This window comes from Vanacampus margaritifer, chromosome 2 (genome assembly GCF_051991255.1).
Source record: "Vanacampus margaritifer isolate UIUO_Vmar chromosome 2, RoL_Vmar_1.0, whole genome shotgun sequence".
Classification (NCBI taxonomy): domain Eukaryota; kingdom Metazoa; phylum Chordata; class Actinopteri; order Syngnathiformes; family Syngnathidae; genus Vanacampus; species Vanacampus margaritifer.
The window spans coordinates 10,207,990-10,225,037 of NC_135433.1; the positions used below are offsets into that span (position 1 = coordinate 10,207,990).

General features: G+C 39.2%; 2 protein-coding genes, 1 long non-coding RNA gene and 2 other non-coding genes across 8 annotated transcripts in view; 2 read left to right on the forward strand and 3 right to left on the reverse strand.

Annotated features, from left to right (window-relative positions):
* Positions 1-11,961, forward strand: fbf1 (Fas binding factor 1). 3 transcript variants are annotated; one of them, XM_077556892.1, is made up of 29 exons: positions 43-336; positions 423-453; positions 597-644; positions 822-867; positions 947-1,013; positions 1,539-1,671; positions 1,778-1,846; positions 2,304-2,453; positions 2,578-2,704; positions 2,954-3,084; positions 3,171-3,264; positions 3,827-4,261; positions 4,332-4,409; positions 4,516-4,583; positions 6,390-6,442; positions 6,506-6,556; positions 6,655-6,780; positions 6,875-6,975; positions 7,619-7,825; positions 8,023-8,130; positions 8,270-8,409; positions 8,494-8,537; positions 10,058-10,168; positions 10,246-10,422; positions 10,499-10,675; positions 10,832-10,969; positions 11,059-11,152; positions 11,231-11,355; positions 11,800-11,961. In XM_077556892.1, exons 1-29 carry the CDS (start codon positions 334-336, stop codon positions 11,875-11,877), a joined length of 3,210 nt encoding a protein of 1,069 aa, XP_077413018.1. In that variant the 5' UTR covers positions 43-333; the 3' UTR covers positions 11,878-11,961. The 3 variants fall into 3 exon arrangements, with proteins under 3 accessions (XP_077413017.1, XP_077413015.1, XP_077413018.1); XM_077556891.1 differs by having other exon boundaries at positions 1-336; positions 6,509-6,556; positions 8,270-8,537; XM_077556889.1 differs by having other exon boundaries at positions 2-336; positions 8,270-8,537.
* On the reverse strand, positions 11,710-13,539 carry LOC144043353 (uncharacterized). 2 transcript variants are annotated; one of them, XR_013291096.1, is made up of 4 exons: positions 12,714-13,539; positions 12,434-12,486; positions 12,192-12,249; positions 11,710-12,015 (listed from the first exon to the last, which is right to left on the reverse strand). It is a non-coding gene; the product is annotated as an uncharacterized LOC144043353 (long non-coding RNA). The 2 variants fall into 2 exon arrangements; XR_013291095.1 differs by having other exon boundaries at positions 12,672-13,538.
* The window catches only part of LOC144043352 (sphingosine kinase 1-like), a 32,584-nt gene continuing 27,589 nt past the window's right edge, over positions 12,054-17,048 (forward strand). The window contains exons 1-2 of the mRNA XM_077556893.1: positions 12,054-12,183; positions 13,565-14,106. Of these exons, the coding sequence (XP_077413019.1) occupies positions 13,680-14,106 (427 nt within the window). The 5' untranslated portion in view covers positions 12,054-12,183; positions 13,565-13,679. The remainder of the gene's footprint in view (positions 12,184-13,564; positions 14,107-17,048) is intronic.
* Positions 12,092-12,161, reverse strand: LOC144047465 (small nucleolar RNA R38). Its single transcript, XR_013293035.1, has one exon. It is a non-coding gene; the product is annotated as a small nucleolar RNA R38 (small nucleolar RNA).
* LOC144047467 (small nucleolar RNA SNORD49) lies at positions 12,320-12,394 on the reverse strand. The gene has a single exon (XR_013293037.1). It is a non-coding gene; the product is annotated as a small nucleolar RNA SNORD49 (small nucleolar RNA).

The window sequence follows — 17,048 nt, forward strand, 5'->3', positions numbered from 1 at the left end:
GAGGCAGTACCAATATCACATGGCGTGCACAGCAGTGGCGCTTTCACGGGATCGCTGGAGACGACATTACCCACAATGCAAGTGGACGAGTGAACAGGAAACGTACCTAATCTACAAATTCAAATCTCTAGATAGATTGAGTTTGTGTGCAAAAACAAAACCGCCAGACTCTTTTCATACGTGTTTTGCATGACTTCTATATGTTAACCGTCTCATTTTAAATGGTGCCTCATGAGTGGATAGTGTTTGCGATCACCATTGGAGACGAGACGCCTCACCAGATTGATGCTAAAGTAGCCAGCTAAGTGCTGCTGTAAAGGTAAACAAACCAAAATGGTGAGTACACCGTAAGCGTAGCGGCATCGTTAATGTAGCTATCTATTTATTTATTCATTTATTTTTAATTGTGATGCCATTTTCAGGCCACCAAGCCAAAAGGGAAGCCACCTAAAAGTAAGTTTCTAATGTACTTAAAGAAGAGCTGACATACAGGAGAAGTGCCTACTGCCATTCCAAATATAATACACAGTTACAGCCTCAAATGTAACAAAATGAAGAGCTCCATGCTGATGAGATATTTTCATGACTCTCCCAAGGCTCATTCGGTGATGGAGAAATCCTCGACAGCTCCTTCGATGGTGAAAGTAAGTGATAGCAATTATGCGGATTAAATGGGGGGTGTTATGAATATGACTGCAATAATGGGCCCATGAACCCGTGGGCAGTATTTTATTTTGAAATGGCTTGGTCAGAACCAACAAAAAGCCCAAAACGGGTCACAATACCTCCTAGGGGTTAATATTTAACTATTTACTCACCAGAACTTCCACTGAGAAGGAAATCAGGACATGGTGGATTACTTCATAGGTATATGTTCGACTAATTAAATATAACACATAAGAAATGGTACCACGTTTTACATATGAATACCTTTTTTCTCCTTCAGCACACCTGACATTGAAAACCTCTTCAGTTTGCTCGACGACATAAACCTGGATGAAGACAACATTGAGGTGTGTTAAAAGCTATCCATGTTATGGCCCTGTATATTATATTCATGATATAAAAGTTTCAACAATTATTTCATTTTTAGCATCTTTATATTTTATTATCTAAGCCTGTGCTAGAGTTTTTTTTTTCAGGATAAAATTTGATTATTTAACATTTGACATTTTCTGGTCTGTACACCATCTTCAACCTATTTTTTTTCATGGAAAAACTGTTTTTAACCTGACAATGATGATGACTGATTAATTTAAGTGGATGATCCTAAAAAAAAACAATATTAAAAATGCAATATCATGTTTATTTTGTCGCATTTATTTATGGAATTGTACTGGCACAATCAAAAAACATTAAGGAACAATGAAATACAAAAATACTTAACAGAAAAGGTGTTTGTGCCAGTAGGGGGCACATCATAATCACTTGTGTGAATTATCAGAATGGTTTACTGTTTACCACCTGAATTTAAGCAATGCTTGTTTTTGTCTTTGTCCATGTTAACTGCTCGTATCTGTTGTTTTTAATCTTTTCAGAGTCAAAATGATATGAATGCTGCATCAAAGAAGGCAACTAATTCACCTTCTGCAGCAACAAAACCATCTGATTCTGAAAGGTTCTTGCCAGAACCAGATATAGCGAGTGATACAAAAAAAACAAGGGAAGCAGGTAATGCAGTGGCGCACTTATGAAATGGTTTAGTCATACTCATGAAAACTGGCTTCAAGGTTTTCCTGAAAGCAATGAGAGCTTTGTTTCCCCCCGCTTGACCTAGATGAAGCTGCCATACAAGGGAAGAAGATCCATTCATCTTTCGCACGTACCAAAAAGTTCAGCTTCTCTGGTGAGTCTGCCATTTGTCTTTGTCATCTAAAACTGAAGCTTTTAATGACTTAACAAACCGTACACAAAAACTACCCTATTGACTCAACATTTTGAAGGTATTACCTTATCATTTGAATTAACCTATCTTGAAGTGGCAGCGTTTAACAAGCCTCACTTCAAATCTAATGTAGGCTGCAGCAGCAGGTTTGGTTAAACAATGTGATCCACTTGATGCCTCTCGCGTCGTGACGTTGAGTATAATCATTTCATAAATTAAAAAATAATATTAGCTGGTTTAATAATAATCTACACAATATTAATTTTTGCTCATATGTCAACATGGTTGCTTATGTAGGAATTTAAATGACAACTTTGGATTGTTTTCTATTTGAGTGCAGAGCAGCCCCTAACGTGTTTGGCCAAATCGTAGCTAAATGGCTTCTTATTTATTTTTATTTTATTTTTTTTAACTGCAGACCTCGATGACCAGGATGATATGGATGACCTAGTTGACCTGCTGGGTGGTTTACCGCAAAATAAAAACAAGACGCCATCCAAATCCAGTTCACACCCGACCAAACCTGAAAAATCGGTACCTTCACATTCGGCATCTGTCGTCCAAAAACGTAAGCCTAAAAAATGTACAGGATGTCATGTTTCTCATGTTTCAATGTTAACCTCTCATGCGGAATTCCTCTCTTCTTTCTCGTGTGTGTATGTTTTTCTTTTCTTTTCTTTTCTTTTAACCAGCTAGTGCAACAAAAAAACTAAGCGAACTTGCGTTTGATGATGAGAAAGACGATTTGATCGATGAACTTGGCCTGGACTGTGAAATTCCCAAGAAAAAGGAGAATGTGGTTTGGGCCAAAGGGGAAAGGTGACATCTTAACTTTCCCTTTAATGTCCTGCTATTCTTCTTCTTTTTTTATTATTCTTATTCTTTTTCATTCTTTTTATTTTTATTTTTATTTTTATGTAATACTGCTGATTTGGTGTGCATCTAAAAATAATTCTAACTTTGTTGATTCCCACTTGACTGAATTATTTCGGTCTGGTTGCTTTTATTGTATTTTTTTTTATTTACGGCCTAAATTCTTATATATGTGTTATCATCTCAATTCTGTAGTGAGCAACCACAGAGAGCTCGTACCAGACTCGATGAGATTCTAGAGAACTGTAATTCCCTTCGTCCGGAGTGGTCCTCGGGTGCTAAGGACCAGCCTCTGTCTCGGGAGAAGAACTACAATATGAAAGCTGGTAAGATGTAAATGTGTCTAATCCTAACACAATGTGTGGTATGTAGACTTTAAAAGTAATTGAGGGCCTTTATGTCCATTTCTCAGAGACCCTTTTAGAAGATGACCTCAAATTTGGGTCCTATCAGCCCACAGTGGGAGACACCGCTTCAGGGCACCAATCTCGTAGGCAGTCTATTAGGTGTGTGCGCACTCTACAAGTACAGTGGTACCTTGTGAGTGCCCCAACTTTTTTTGGTGGACATTCTCTTTTACTTTGTTTGAATGTTTATGTTCTATTCTAATATGATTTCAATTTATATTTTACAACCCAGTGCTATTTTTCTTTATTAACTCTTTGACTGCCAAAAACGTTAAATAACGTTTAGTAAAATCCTATGGAGGATTGCCAAAGACGTTAAAAGACGTTTTTTTCAAAACTGAGGTGAAACTAACCATTTTCTATTGTTGATTACTGAAAAACGGAATAAGGTAGAAACAAAAAAAAAATTCTGATGAAAGATGAGAGTCCAATCTTTCATTTGGTAGTATGTGTGTTTCCATAGTCTAAACACATAATTTTCTGTGGGCCTTGAAAGATCAGTCAAAAATGCTTAAATCGGCTGGCACCCACGGCATCCCTTTTCTGAAAACGTCTGGCAGTCAAAGAGTTAAAACATTGGTGGTGGCTTTTTCGAGCCTGGATTGGGTTAATGGTATTTCAATTCATTTCACTTTTACTTAAAAAAAAACAAAACAAAAAGATTCCCCACAGAGGATGTCAGTGTTTCCACCCCGGAGAAAAAGCCACCCATTGCCCCAGCCTCCACTCGATCCCGCAACCCAGCTGACTGGCTGTGTCTCAAGGCAAACGATGAGCACAGCTACCTTGAAGATGACATCAAAGAGAAGAAGACTTCTACAGAGTCTCCAAAATCTCCTTCTCCTTTATTGGAGAGAAAGCGCTCCCTGTCTGGTGAGCAGAATTTATCAGCTGCTAAAATGGAAGTGAATGCCTCACTTTCAACTGACACCAAAGCAGCAAAGCCTGAGGCGATCAAAAGCCAGAAGAAAGAGGATGACTGGTTGGCGGGAGCTCTTAGCAGGAAGAAGTCGTTCTCAGGATCAAACTTTGATGCCAAAATCTTAAATCAGGAGCAATCTTTGGGTCTTGGAGAAGAAGTGGATTCACTTGTTAGGTAATGTGAATACGATTACGCAATCCCTCAATGGTCATACATGGAATCAGTTTCATGATCTGGTTTTTAGTAAGGAAGCCCCTTCACAAGCCCGCAGAGGCAGAAATAACATCCCTGAGAAGCAATCGTCGTCCTCCAAGGATGCCGGGTAAGCTTTGGGTGGGAAAACAAACACCCTAAAAGATTGTATGCTTTTCAACATTTTCTTTTATGTAATATATATATTTTTTCTATATTGTTGAAATTTGTGTCAGCTCCTCACTTGGACAACCGAGCCTTGCTGCACAACATGCCTTTGAAAGAGAAGAGAGAGCCAAGCAAGGTATTGAGTGACTGCTTTATTCAACATGTACTGTACATTATAGCGAAAAAGTATTAAGGTACCCATTACACCTTTTTGTCCACTCAGCCCTAAAAATATTGTGGGAAAATTAGAAACTGGCATTCCCAAAACCACATTTGAGGGCCGCGTACAGAAAAACAGAAAGATGCAAGGGCTACTTTATTTATTTTTTTAATTAAAATGGTATTCATTTCTAGGTTTTTGAACAGCTGCTACATAACAGCTCTGTGTTAAAGGCAGTAATAAGGCAAATAGTTTAGACCGTGTACTTCACTCGACTAGATCCAGCCCTGCAATGAATAGCAACATAATCTCATCTCCTCATTCAGAACCACCACAAGATGAAACTGTAGTAATCAGACCATTTTTAAAACAGTTACTTGAGAACCATTAATGTTATAAATCAGACCTTCACACAGAGCATAAAGTGGAAGGGATATTTTTTTCTTAAGTTTAATCATTTTTATTCCCTACATTATTATTGTTATTTTTAGCGGCAAATAATTTATTTGCATCTTTGCATATCTAGAAAAACTCTGAATTTAAACAATTTATAAACCAATTTATTTATAGCAGTGGCACAAATTTTGACTCCCTAACTTTTTTAACTAGCCTTATTGATCATGTCAAATGTCATTTTATGTACAGTTTATGCCGCAGGCCACTTAAAATTGGATGGTGGGCCACATCAGGTAAAGATTATGGTTTAAATATAGAATTTTTGTGCGACATTCACTGATCCATAGCGCCATCTAGTGGTGAGCTAATAATTCATTCATTTAAAAAAAAACGACTGTTTATGTCAGTGTTCACTAATTCCGGTCCTAGAGGTCTCCGGAGTCCTGCAGGTTTTTAGATGTTTCCGCCTACCAACACACCTGATACTAGCGATCAGAATCGTTATCAGGGATGCTGATGTGCTGATTATATGAATCAGGTGTGCTAGTGGGCAGAAACATATAAACCTGCAGGACTCTGGACCTCAAGGACCGACATTGGTGAACCCTGGTTTATGTCAATAGAAAGCAAAAAAATATGTTGTATCACATAAATGTCCTTTTTTTTAAATGTTTTTTATAAATATACTCTTATGTCCAGTAATCACTAATTATATTACACGGCTGTAATCTCAGTGCCATGTTTCGCCACCATCTTTCTGCTACGGATGCCCAAAAGGACAACTTTGCGAACGTAGTTTGCCTTGGTGTGGTGCTTTGATCGAGTGTCGGACCCAATGGGGTCAACCGCAGCTTACCTTCCACAGCTGGGGCCTGCAGGTGGTCGTCACTAACTCCCTTGATTTCTGCTTTGTTTTCGCAAGCTTTTACTATTTAAAAATAATAATACAAAATACTAGCTTCTCCCACTAGCCGCTCTCGTTAGCCACTCCAGCCTATGGCTCCGACTAACTCCTGTTAGCCGCTCCTGTTAGCTGCTCTGGCTAATTCTGGCCCACTTGGTCTTACGCCGTTGCTCGCCAGGCTTCACAATGGCTGCCAAGTCGCTGTCCCTCGCGGAGATGCTCGTTTGCTCACGCAAAATTAGAACTGGTGTTAGGCTCTCTCTCTCTCTCTCTCTCTCTCTCTCTGAGTGTGCGTCCTCCTGCATGCTTCTAATGCTAATCTTTGACCACTAGGTGGCACTTAGGACTACACACTCGGTCTTTAACATGGGACAAAAACTGATACACATTTGAACTGACTTTATTGTTAGACCCTGGTATATCCATTACCATAAATTTCTTTCATTAGTGCATATTGTCATTCCCATTGATGCTTTTTCCAGCACTCCCACACCAAAACCTAAAGCTAAACTCATCAGCTCCTGTCCAGCAACAGGTATTGTTTTAGTTTGTATTATTTCGATTTAGCTTGCTGTATTTGAATTTCTTGTCCTGTTAGCAGGTGCCGTTTTCGGCTGACAGCCTGCAGCAATTGCTACTACAACAGCAGGTAAACAACTTAACTCTGTGTCAGGTTCATTTCAATTATTTTCACTTTGTAAGACTGACGCAACACACTTTTGCATGATGGCCACTTCTGTCTGAAAGATGATGCAGTCACAGTTATTGGGGTTCCGGGGTGCTTTGGATGTTGGCGCCCTGAAAAAGCTCAATGAGGAGCACCATGGTGACGGAGAGGATTTGCAGGCACGCATCATTCAGCTGGAGGGACAGGTAATCTAATACTATAGTGTGAAACAGGAGAATACGGCCGTATGCAGTTAATGACTGGTTATGTAACCTCTGACCTCTATCTGTTGTTGTCCAGGTTAAGACTATGCAGCTGGAACGAGACCATAGCCAGATGTTGCTGGAAAGTATCCAGAAGCGACATAGACAGGACATGGAACTCATGGAAAACGCACACAAGTATTAATTTCTAGATAAAATGTACACTCTGTGTTGGTTCCATCCACCATCTGTTCAAAAGTGTGAGTCATGCTACCAGGGATGTGATTTTTCCGCTAATTCGCGGAATTCCGCTTTTTTTATCTCCCTCAAAAAAAAAAAATTCCGATTTTTTTTTTTTTTTTTTTAGTTCATTGTGTATGCACATGACTCCGACAGATAACATCTTCTGCTATAACAAAGACATTTGTGGTATGCTCTAATATGAGTTACTTTTCATTTGGTCATGATACAATTATTTGTTCATGAAATTTGAACTCTTCAACATTATTTATGTGTTAACTTAGTAATCACATTAGTTAGATATGATGATATTCTCAGTGATAGTTTTTAAAAGCAAAGGCAGTCCAATGTTTTTGAATGTGACTGATTTTGAGTTGACTAAAACTGCCATTTTATATGGGATAGTTCAATATACATTGAAAATTTATGCTGTTGTTTTGTCTATTTCTTTGTCATGTGAGTGCATTCAAAGTACTTAAAAAGCATACCTGGACCTAGCTGGGTGCCAGCGGCCCCCAGACCCCCGGCTAAATTTTCAGATAATTTCACTTTGGTCAAATCACATCCCTGTGCTACACACCGTCTTATGTGCCACTTGCAGGACTCGCGTCAAGCTTCTCGAGGAATCGGCAGTCCAGAGGGAGACGCGGATGCGGCAGGAGAGCGAAGACTTAATTGAACGGGTGGCCGCACTAACGCAAGCGGCTGAGAAGGAGCGTTCAGACCTGCAGGCTCACTACCAGCGTAAACTGGCCCAGTTCCAGCAAGACCAAGACCGTGACAGAGAGAGACTCCTGGATTTGCAAAGGTAAACTTCTTGTGTGGATAGACCTTGCTTTCAAATATATCCATGGTTTTGTGCATTAAACAGAAGATCCGCAAAGGTTTGGATTATGGGAATGATGAAACGAATCTAGCAAAAGCAATATGCTTACTCTGCATTATACTAACAATTGAACTCATGAATTGTTGCTTTACATCTACCGTTCTTTCTATGACATTTAGAAAATCTATCACGGAGATGAAGAAAGATCATGAAGATCATGTCAATCGACTGAAAAGGCTGAAAGAAGAAGAGGTTGATGCTGTAACAAGTGCAACATCTGAGACCAGGTACGTCATGTAATTGATTTTTTTTATATGCATAAATGTTGTGCATAAACAGAGTGTCTAAAATGTGTTGCATTGTCATGCAATGAAGTTATGGTAGTTAGGATTTGAGATAAGAATACTGAATGCCATCTTTGTCCAGGTCACTGACGCTCGTCATCGAGAAAATGGAGCAGTTTTCTTTTCGTCTTGGAGATCTCTCCACTTTGGTCGAGAGCAGGCATGAGCACACAAACCACGGCTTGGAGCACGGGGTGCGGCACAGAGATGAGCAGCTTCGAAGTATGCGCTTCACTTCACACCCACAGCGATCGAGATTCTCTAGTGGACACGATCGAGCGTTTCATCTCTATATGTTTGTTTCAGTCATGCAGGACCGTTTGGCTCAGCAGCAGAGACAAATTGAGAAGGTGAGTAATGTACTAACTTGACTCCAATGTATGGGCTTTAAGTTTTGAGGTTTTTTGGCTTTCTTTTGTGAGCCAAAATTTGAGTTACAATTGCTATTTAAAGTAAAGTCATGCCTTGCAAGTGGGCAAGAGCCACAGTTGCTGATGCACTTCCAGCTGTTTAGTGAACGGAATAAGTCAAACACAGAAATGAGTGACTTATCCAATATAAAATTATTCACAGAACATACATTACTCAATATATGATGAAGAAAATGGGACTCTCAGACTCCGACATTTGTCTCCAATGTTTACAAAACACTACAGACACTTATGTTCATGCTTTATGGTTATGTACTCCGGTTATGTATTTCTGGACTAAAGTCTTAGAAAAACTTTCCGCTATTTTGGACTGTAGGATACCTTTATCTCCAAACTTGTGTTTGCTAGGCGACCTAACAACAACTGACTTACCACATAAACAATTTCAATCTACACTTGTAGCCCTTACTATCGCAAAAAAAACAATTCTTGTTAACTGGAAAAATAAACAAACTCTGAACATCGACCAATGGTCTAACCTCCTCATGAATCACATTTTAATGGAAAAAATATCTGCCTCAAATAGAAACCAAATATCAAAATTTATAGAAACATGGTATACGTATATAGAATTTTTTAACCTAATTCTGGTTACTTAATTCTGTCTGTTAGCGAGAGCCACTACATCGTGATAACTTACATTGATGTTTCTGCATTTGGCAATTTATTATTATATTATATTATTAGTATGGGATTTTTTTTAATAGGTTTTAGGTGAACTGATGAATGCACGCACACACGCACGCACATACACATACTCACCCACATACAAAAAAAAATATATATATATATATAAAAATGTTAATAAAAAAAGGAGAGCAATGATGACATGTCAAATCGAATGAACAATACTGAGCTCTCCAAGAGAAAAAAAAGGAGAAAAAAAAGAAGAAAAAAAGAAATGAGCGACTCCAGTTTATATGGATTTTATTGAGACAAACTGCGTTATTTGTTAGAATAAGATTCTGATATTTTTATTATACTTATTTATTGGTCCGTTAACGCTTTTAAGAATAGATGTGTATTAAATGCAGAACATTTGACTACTTTGTCCTTTATTATTTATTTAAAATTTACAACAGAGAAAAATTGGTAAATATGAGCCAATTTTTTTTAAATATTTTTTTTGTCAGGAAAATGTTAGAATGTCTTCATTTTTGTCTTATGTTGTAATGTGTTGATGTGCAAAAAAAAAATATATACATAATCGGCAAGAAAAATTGCAGATTTGGGATGATTTTAAAAGAGCTATTATCAGCCAAATAAATGAGGCCCTAGTTTTCACAGCAAGACACTTAAGATAATCTAAATGTAATGCATAATGGTGCTTTTCATACAAAAAATGCAACTCAAAGTGCCTTACATGGATTTAAGTCCCACCACCCACCCACAAGGATAGCCATAACTTTTGACTATTAATACTAGCAATTATTTGACAGGAACGCTGGAAGATGACAGCAGAGCAAGGCAAAGTCGAGTCTTCCCTAAAAAGCCTGGAAGAAGAACGACGCTCTCTGACTATGGAAAGAGAGGAGCTGGAAAGAGCCAAGGTAAGGCTGAAACCTGACAAGAATGTGAAGATGTCATTTGATTTCCCATCACTCTTCCTTTCTCGCTACACATTAAGAGTGCGTTATTAGAAGAGCAGAAGGCAGTGATGCAGCAGTGCGCAGAGGAGAGAAGAAAGCTGGCGGCGGAGTGGAACATCTTCCATGCCCAGGAAAAGCAGCGACGAGAAAGGGCCGAACAGGATGTCAGCACTTTACTAGAGAGGAGAGAGGGCTCCATTATGAGTCTTGCGCAGGTGAGCTGAAGCTGCTTTTCAGCAAACCCACTTGATTACAAATCCCAAATACATTAACCTTTTTCTTTTGTCATAGGAACAAGCTGCTTTGAAGCTTCGCAGCGGAGAGCTGAAACTGAAAGAGACGGCTGTGGCACAGGAGAGAGAGGCTCTGGAACAACTGAAAGGAGAACTGGAGCAAGAAAAAGAGAGAATAAGCAGCACTGCTCTGAGGCTCAAAATCCGAGCACAGGAGGTTGATACCTTCAGCAAGGTAAATCACCCATTGTCTGAAATGTCTCAATTCCATCCACGTAACTACTTTTTTGCTAAGAAATAAAAGGCCCTTTATCCTCATCCACCCCCAAATGTTTGTCTGTCCCGAATTGTGTGGATGCTTTTGCATTACTATGCCTCTTGATGTGTGCAGCTGGCAGCAGAAAAGTATGAGGAAGGAGAACAGGCATTGCAGGAAGCCAAACGTGTGGAGTCTGAACATGAGGCAAGGCTGCGAACGATTCATTCTCGGATTGAGAGGCTGAGGCAGCTCGAACAACGTGCTCTTCAGGTATTTCATCTGAATTGTTATCAACCCCTTCTGACCCCAAATATAGGTCACTTGAAGGCTGGCAATATAACTTGCACTCTCAATTGTAGGAGCGAAGACGGTTTAATCCACAGGAAACAACGGAGAAACCTAAAACAGACCCTCAGAGTGGCCCCTTGACACAAACCAATCCCACTCTACCAGGTGATGGAAACCTATATTCAGTTTTACAAATTGAACCATTAGGTGAATAATAACCATGATTTGCATAATGATTTGTAGAATGGGGTTCAGCAATGCGAGAGCCAATCTTGACCCCAACCTTAAAAACCTCTCAGGTAACACCCAATTCTCAATCTGTGGCACTCCGGGCAAGTCTGGCTATATGGAAATACAATGCGCAAAAGGTAAGCAGAAATTGTTGAATATTAAAAGGAGTCTGTATGTTCATATATATCCTAAGTATATACAATATTTAGAATTTTTATTTGTAAATTTATCAAAATTTAGTTAAATTCAAAAAGTTACTCAGTGTATAGAGCACCTCACGGCGAAACATTTTTTGAGGGGTAATTTTGATTATAGCTTTAGCAAAAATTTAATTTTAAGAAATTACAAAGCCGATTTTTTATTTAAAATAAGTAACAAAAAGTTTTTACTGTACCATGCATTAGAATCTAACCGCATCTTGTAGAAAGTGCATGGAACTTTTGTAATGCTTACAACTTTTATTGCAAATCTCACAATGAAGAGTAAACAGATCAGCAAAACACATATGCTTTATTTTTTTTAAATCAAGTCTTTCAACCCTTGTATGGATTTCCACTTAACTGAGTTACTCATGCATACAGGACAATGACTACCTGCAAGAGCAAAAAATCTTCCTTGAAAACTTGAAGAAAAAGTCTTATAGACAGAAGTCACACTGACTCCAGCATTGTGATTCTTGCTCACTTTCAGGAGCTTTACATAGATTTTGTACAACATTGTTTATTAAATGAATTCAGAAGTCAGTTTTCCTTGTGACTCGTTTTCTTCAGGCCATTCACACCAAACAGATATTCACCCTAAGGGGGTACAAAAATAAGACATTACAATCATACATTGAAGGCATCTAATGAACAAGTGAAACTTTAAAGATAGTCAAGCCTCAGATTACCATGACTCAACATTTATGTTCAGACAGGGATAACTTTTATCATCACTGGCTTGCTTGCTTCTGCACAAATCCGACAGTAAGTACCTGCTAATCTCCATTCCCGCAGAGAACGTTTGTTCTGATGACAGCTACTTTACTGCACCTAAATAGAAACATATCACAGTCATTCTCTTTTGATCAGCTTTCATACAAAAAATAAATTTGGGGGACTTTCTCAGATCAGCTTAATGCCATCGTCAGTTATCGCATCAGACGGCACTTCCTATGCAGCAGTTATCATCATTGAAACTATCACGCAACGTGGTGTGACTAAATACAGTACAAACCTTTACAACGTCCTCTCGTTCGGGCATTTTAAACCATTTGGAGCACAAGTGACCTGAAACAAGAACAAGAAGTTAATGAGAGATGGAAGATCAACGAGTTTCTACGGGCCCCAATCGAATGCTGATCAGGCACCATTGTTCTCTACACGTGGTTTTCAGACTGGTGCAACAAAATCATCACATTAAGTGAGCGGATTACAATTTAAAAATGTATATCACACCAACTATGAGACCTTACCCGTGATAATTGACTTCTACTTTACATGGCCGAGGGACTGACCTGCAGTCTGCACGAGGTGCTGCATCCAATCAAGCTAAAAAGCTAACTAGCCAGCACCATTTCAAAGTCGCTAGATTCTGCACCCAAGTACTCGGGAAAGGAAATCGCTTAGTTCAAGGAGGAACATCTATGTTCAATAACTTGATATTTGAACAGAAAAGCATTATATGCGGCTGCATGTTGGCCTGGTTGATAGCTGCATCCATTTTCAACGCCGAAAAGAGAAGAGAGACCGGAAAGCTCGCGTGATCTGGTTTTATTTGGCGCTTACGTCACAATCAACGCGTTAAAGAATGGGCGTGGCTATAATACGTGGTTATGAAATGGTCAACATTGGATATCATATACCTACTACACTCAACACAGTCAAATGTAGACTTTAGAATAAAAGGGGAAAATCACGATAATTATAATTTTGTAAATTTAAAGAAAACGACAATATTGGTGATTTGTCACAATTTGTCACATTATTGTTCATTTAATGTTAGCCTATCCTTGAAATATGCTTACAAATAATATACACAAACAAATCAAAAGCCTGTTTGGCAAATTGTGTATTCCTTGAGAATAATTATAAATTGTGCTACAAAGTTAGTGTACACATATGCGGCTGTTCCGGGTAAATTTGACCAGTGTCAAAAATAGATTGTGTTGTATCTGAATTTCCCTTTTATCTGAGACGTTCTTCAAGGATTACTCATCCATCTGTTAATGTCAGACAGGCTCGTAATACATTTTGAATTTGACATCGATATTTATTATGAGGATATTATTAGCCGGCTCAAAACTGGCCTGAAATGTAAAACGTGTGCATGGAAAATGGTGCTTGTTGGCTGCACTCCCTCTTTTAGCCGCTAGGAAGAGACTCCGAACCAAGAATGATGTCCTCGCGCTCGGAGCGTCCCGCAGCAGAACTCCACTTGAGAGTCGGTACCGCACCACCATCCTCGTACTGGCCTGGCCGGGATGGAGACGGACGCCCCTGAAGCGGAGCCACCCCGCCAGCGGAACGGCTTCGTGGGCATGCTTTATGGGGAGTTTACGGACACACTCGACGACAAGGTCCGCTACTCCGTGACCCTGACGGAGAGCGCCCTGACCATTCAGAAGATCTCCTCGTCCCCGGGCCGGACCAAGGTGGTCTTCAACTTGACGGACTGCGTCGGCTGCCGGGCGTACAGAGGAACGGATAGCGCGGATGTGGGCGCCTACTTTACCGCCTATTTCTACCCCTTCAAAAGGCGCTGGATGAGCGCCGGCGTGGCCCGGCAGCGAGTGGAGCAGTGCTTTCGGGTGGCGCTGGTCCAGGACCCCCGGACTAACCTGCGGGAGGCTGAACGGTGGGCTTGTGCCATCAGGGATGCCTCTGTACAGCAGGCGCTCCGGAAAGACGGTGAGCAAGGTCACGCTTGTTTACATTCATGCATTATGTGGGTCATCCCAGAATTGGAGAATGAATAGGCACGGACTGTTTTTATGTTATTGTATTTTGTGGGCGTGTTTAAGCTACGCTATATATCTATTTAAAGAATACCTTTGATGATAAAGTGTCTTTTTCTTATATTATTATAGCTTCTTTTTTGGCCTTGTCAGAAAAATATGTATTCATATCAAAGTTTTTCTTAAGTTACAAGTTTCATTGGTTTGATTTGCACACACTATCATGGGTGAAAATGTTGAGAAAACACCTTATAAGTATGCGTCAGAGCAATTAACTTTAAGATATAAATTCTGCTGAGTCATATCTCCCTTTTTTTCCCCTTCCTAGATGTTGAGAGACACAACCTCAGAGTATAACAACCACTATTTAAAATGTATTTGATATAATGCATTTTTATAACAGTCAAAGTGGCGCCTGGAGATACATGTCACCTAGCTCATAGTTGTTCGAGATATGAGCCATTGTTCGGCCAATATTCTTTCTTTGACTGCGAGCAAAAATTTGAATTGCAAGTGCAGTATAGTGGCAGTGAACTCACAATTCTCAAAAACAGGTTGTACGTTCTTTATAGCCACTCGCAAATGAAATGTACTGTCAAACTAAACATAAAACAGATATAGGCCTAAATACAATTTGTGTATTTAAAACAACACAAAAGTTTGTCTAAGAGTCCGTCAACTTAGCGAGGGTTAATTCTAATGGGAAAAACACCATGGATGGGCTAGCATCAGTTCCGCAGTGTTATAACATTTCAGCAACAGCCATTTGAACAAACATTGAAGCAACACATGTAGACAGATAATAGAATACTCACATGCATACATATATTCCATATCCTTTGCCAGGAACAACTAATAGTGTGGCTTACTGACGTGTTTTGACTGTCTCCTTGTCTATTCATTTAATGGTCAAAGATGAATTAAGTTAGGTTATAAGTGTTTTGAGTTACAAGCTTTGTTACAGAAGAAATTAAACTTGTATCTCATAACAATGTTTTTGTTTTGTTGCATTCTCTTCTACAACAGCTTCCGTTGCATTTTATCTTAGGACAACTATAATTTCCAGAACAAAGTGCATGGTACTCCAATTCTGGAACGACTCAAAATCAAATAAATATAAGTTTATGAGAGCATTCAAAACAAATAGCACTTCTTTCCAATTTTCAATCCTATCTGTTAAACACGTTTGTGAGAGAGTATGCCATGCTTGCATTCCTTCTGCCAATAACCTGCTGGACTTGCTTGGGAGGGGATACACCTTCCATCCATTAAGTCAGCCAGCCCGTGTGAAAAGCATTCTAGAATAGCACACATAGCTGACTGCATTAGTAATATGGGCCAAAGTCTTGGTCACTGCTGTTTTATGCACATATAATATCCTAAAAGTAGTTTTTGCTGCTGAGTGAATGAAGTAGTTATGATGAATGGTATGCAATAACGTTGCTGAGTGGATAATATGAGGAATAACAAAAAAAACTGTCTGCTTTAAAGTAGCTGGTGCCTGATGATCACAACTTGCATCACACGACAGCAGGGAGTTTGGCCAGTGAGAAATTCCCACTCTGAAATCTTGGTGCGAGTTTGGAGGCTGAAACAAGGGACCAACTCTGTTTTCTTCCATTTTCCTGAAGACTGACTCTCCCATTATTCTAGTCCACCCGGGCTATTTACATTTCAAACTGCTGCACTGTCAACAAGAGTGTGGCTGCTGCTTACGCTCCATTCATCTGTGCAGTCAATTCCCAGCGAGGGTTTATTGTTGATGTGTGGAAAAATTAACACATCTTTTTTTTGCTGCAGCTAAAATTGTCTAATGAGGTCTAGTCCTCCTACCAATCTCATTAGCCTCTCATCGTGGAGTTGTTTACTCTGTTAATTACTCCGTCACTCATATGGGAGGAATATGCATGTGATACTTGGTGATGCAGTACATCTGTTCGTGCGCAACCATGAACTGATAACTGGGCATATATCTATTGGCCACTTGGTTAGCTACTCCAACAGTCTAATGAGGGTCAAAACAATATGGACAGTTCTTATGTTTGATCTGGTGAGCGTACTGCAATTACAATTCAAAATTGCAAGAATCCACTCTTAACAAACTGCAGTTGGTTGTGGAAGGAACTCATTTGGAATGTTGGTTGCCAAAGATGGAAGCAAGGAGAAGACATATAAATAAGATGTTGTGTGCATCCAGCCTCCCTGCGGTCTGCAGGCAACGGGAGGTTGGCAGGCAGAAGGCAAGACGGTAACCTGAGCGGTAACAGTGGCACTTGCTCTCTGTCCCTCTATTGGCTTGATCACAAAGCGCCATCTGAGGTTGTGGAGTCTTGAATATCACTTATCATTGATCCAGTTTGGCACTTTGATGAGAATCTCATGCAGATTGTAATCTTTTCTCTCTTTTTTTTTCCCCCTCAAGATCACACATCTTTAACTCATTTACTGCCATTGACGGCTATAAACTTAAAAAAATTATTTGAAATATTTCTATTAGTTTAACATTTTTTCCACTTTTGTTAACAATAGTATGAAAACCTAGATTTTTTAAATTGTACATTTAGAACAGATATAAAATGTGTGATTAATCGTGAGTTAACTAGTGAAGTCATGCAATTAATTACGATTAAAAAATGTAATCGCCTGACGCCCCTAATTTTTAATAATCTTTTTTTTAAATCACGTCAGGCGATAATTTTTTTTTAAAATTGTAATTAATTGCACGGCTTCAATAGTTAACTCACGATTAATCAAAATGTTTATATCTGTTCTAAATGTACAATATTTTTTTTTCTAGGTTTTCATACTCTTGTTAAGAAAAGTGGGAAAAAATGTTAAACTAATAGAAATAATTTAAATGAATTTTGACGTCTATTGCCGTCAATGGCAGTGAAT

What these genes read in the sequence shown, in the direction of transcription:
- fbf1 (XM_077556889.1), top strand. An exon ending in TGGATGAAGACAACATTGAG is followed by an intron (nt 1,014 to 1,538) that starts GTGTGTTAAAAG and finishes TAATCTTTTCAG; the next exon opens with AGTCAAAATGATATGAATGC. An exon ending in GAAGTGGATTCACTTGTTAG is followed by an intron (nt 4,262 to 4,331) that starts GTAATGTGAATA and finishes TCTGGTTTTTAG; the next exon opens with TAAGGAAGCCCCTTCACAAG.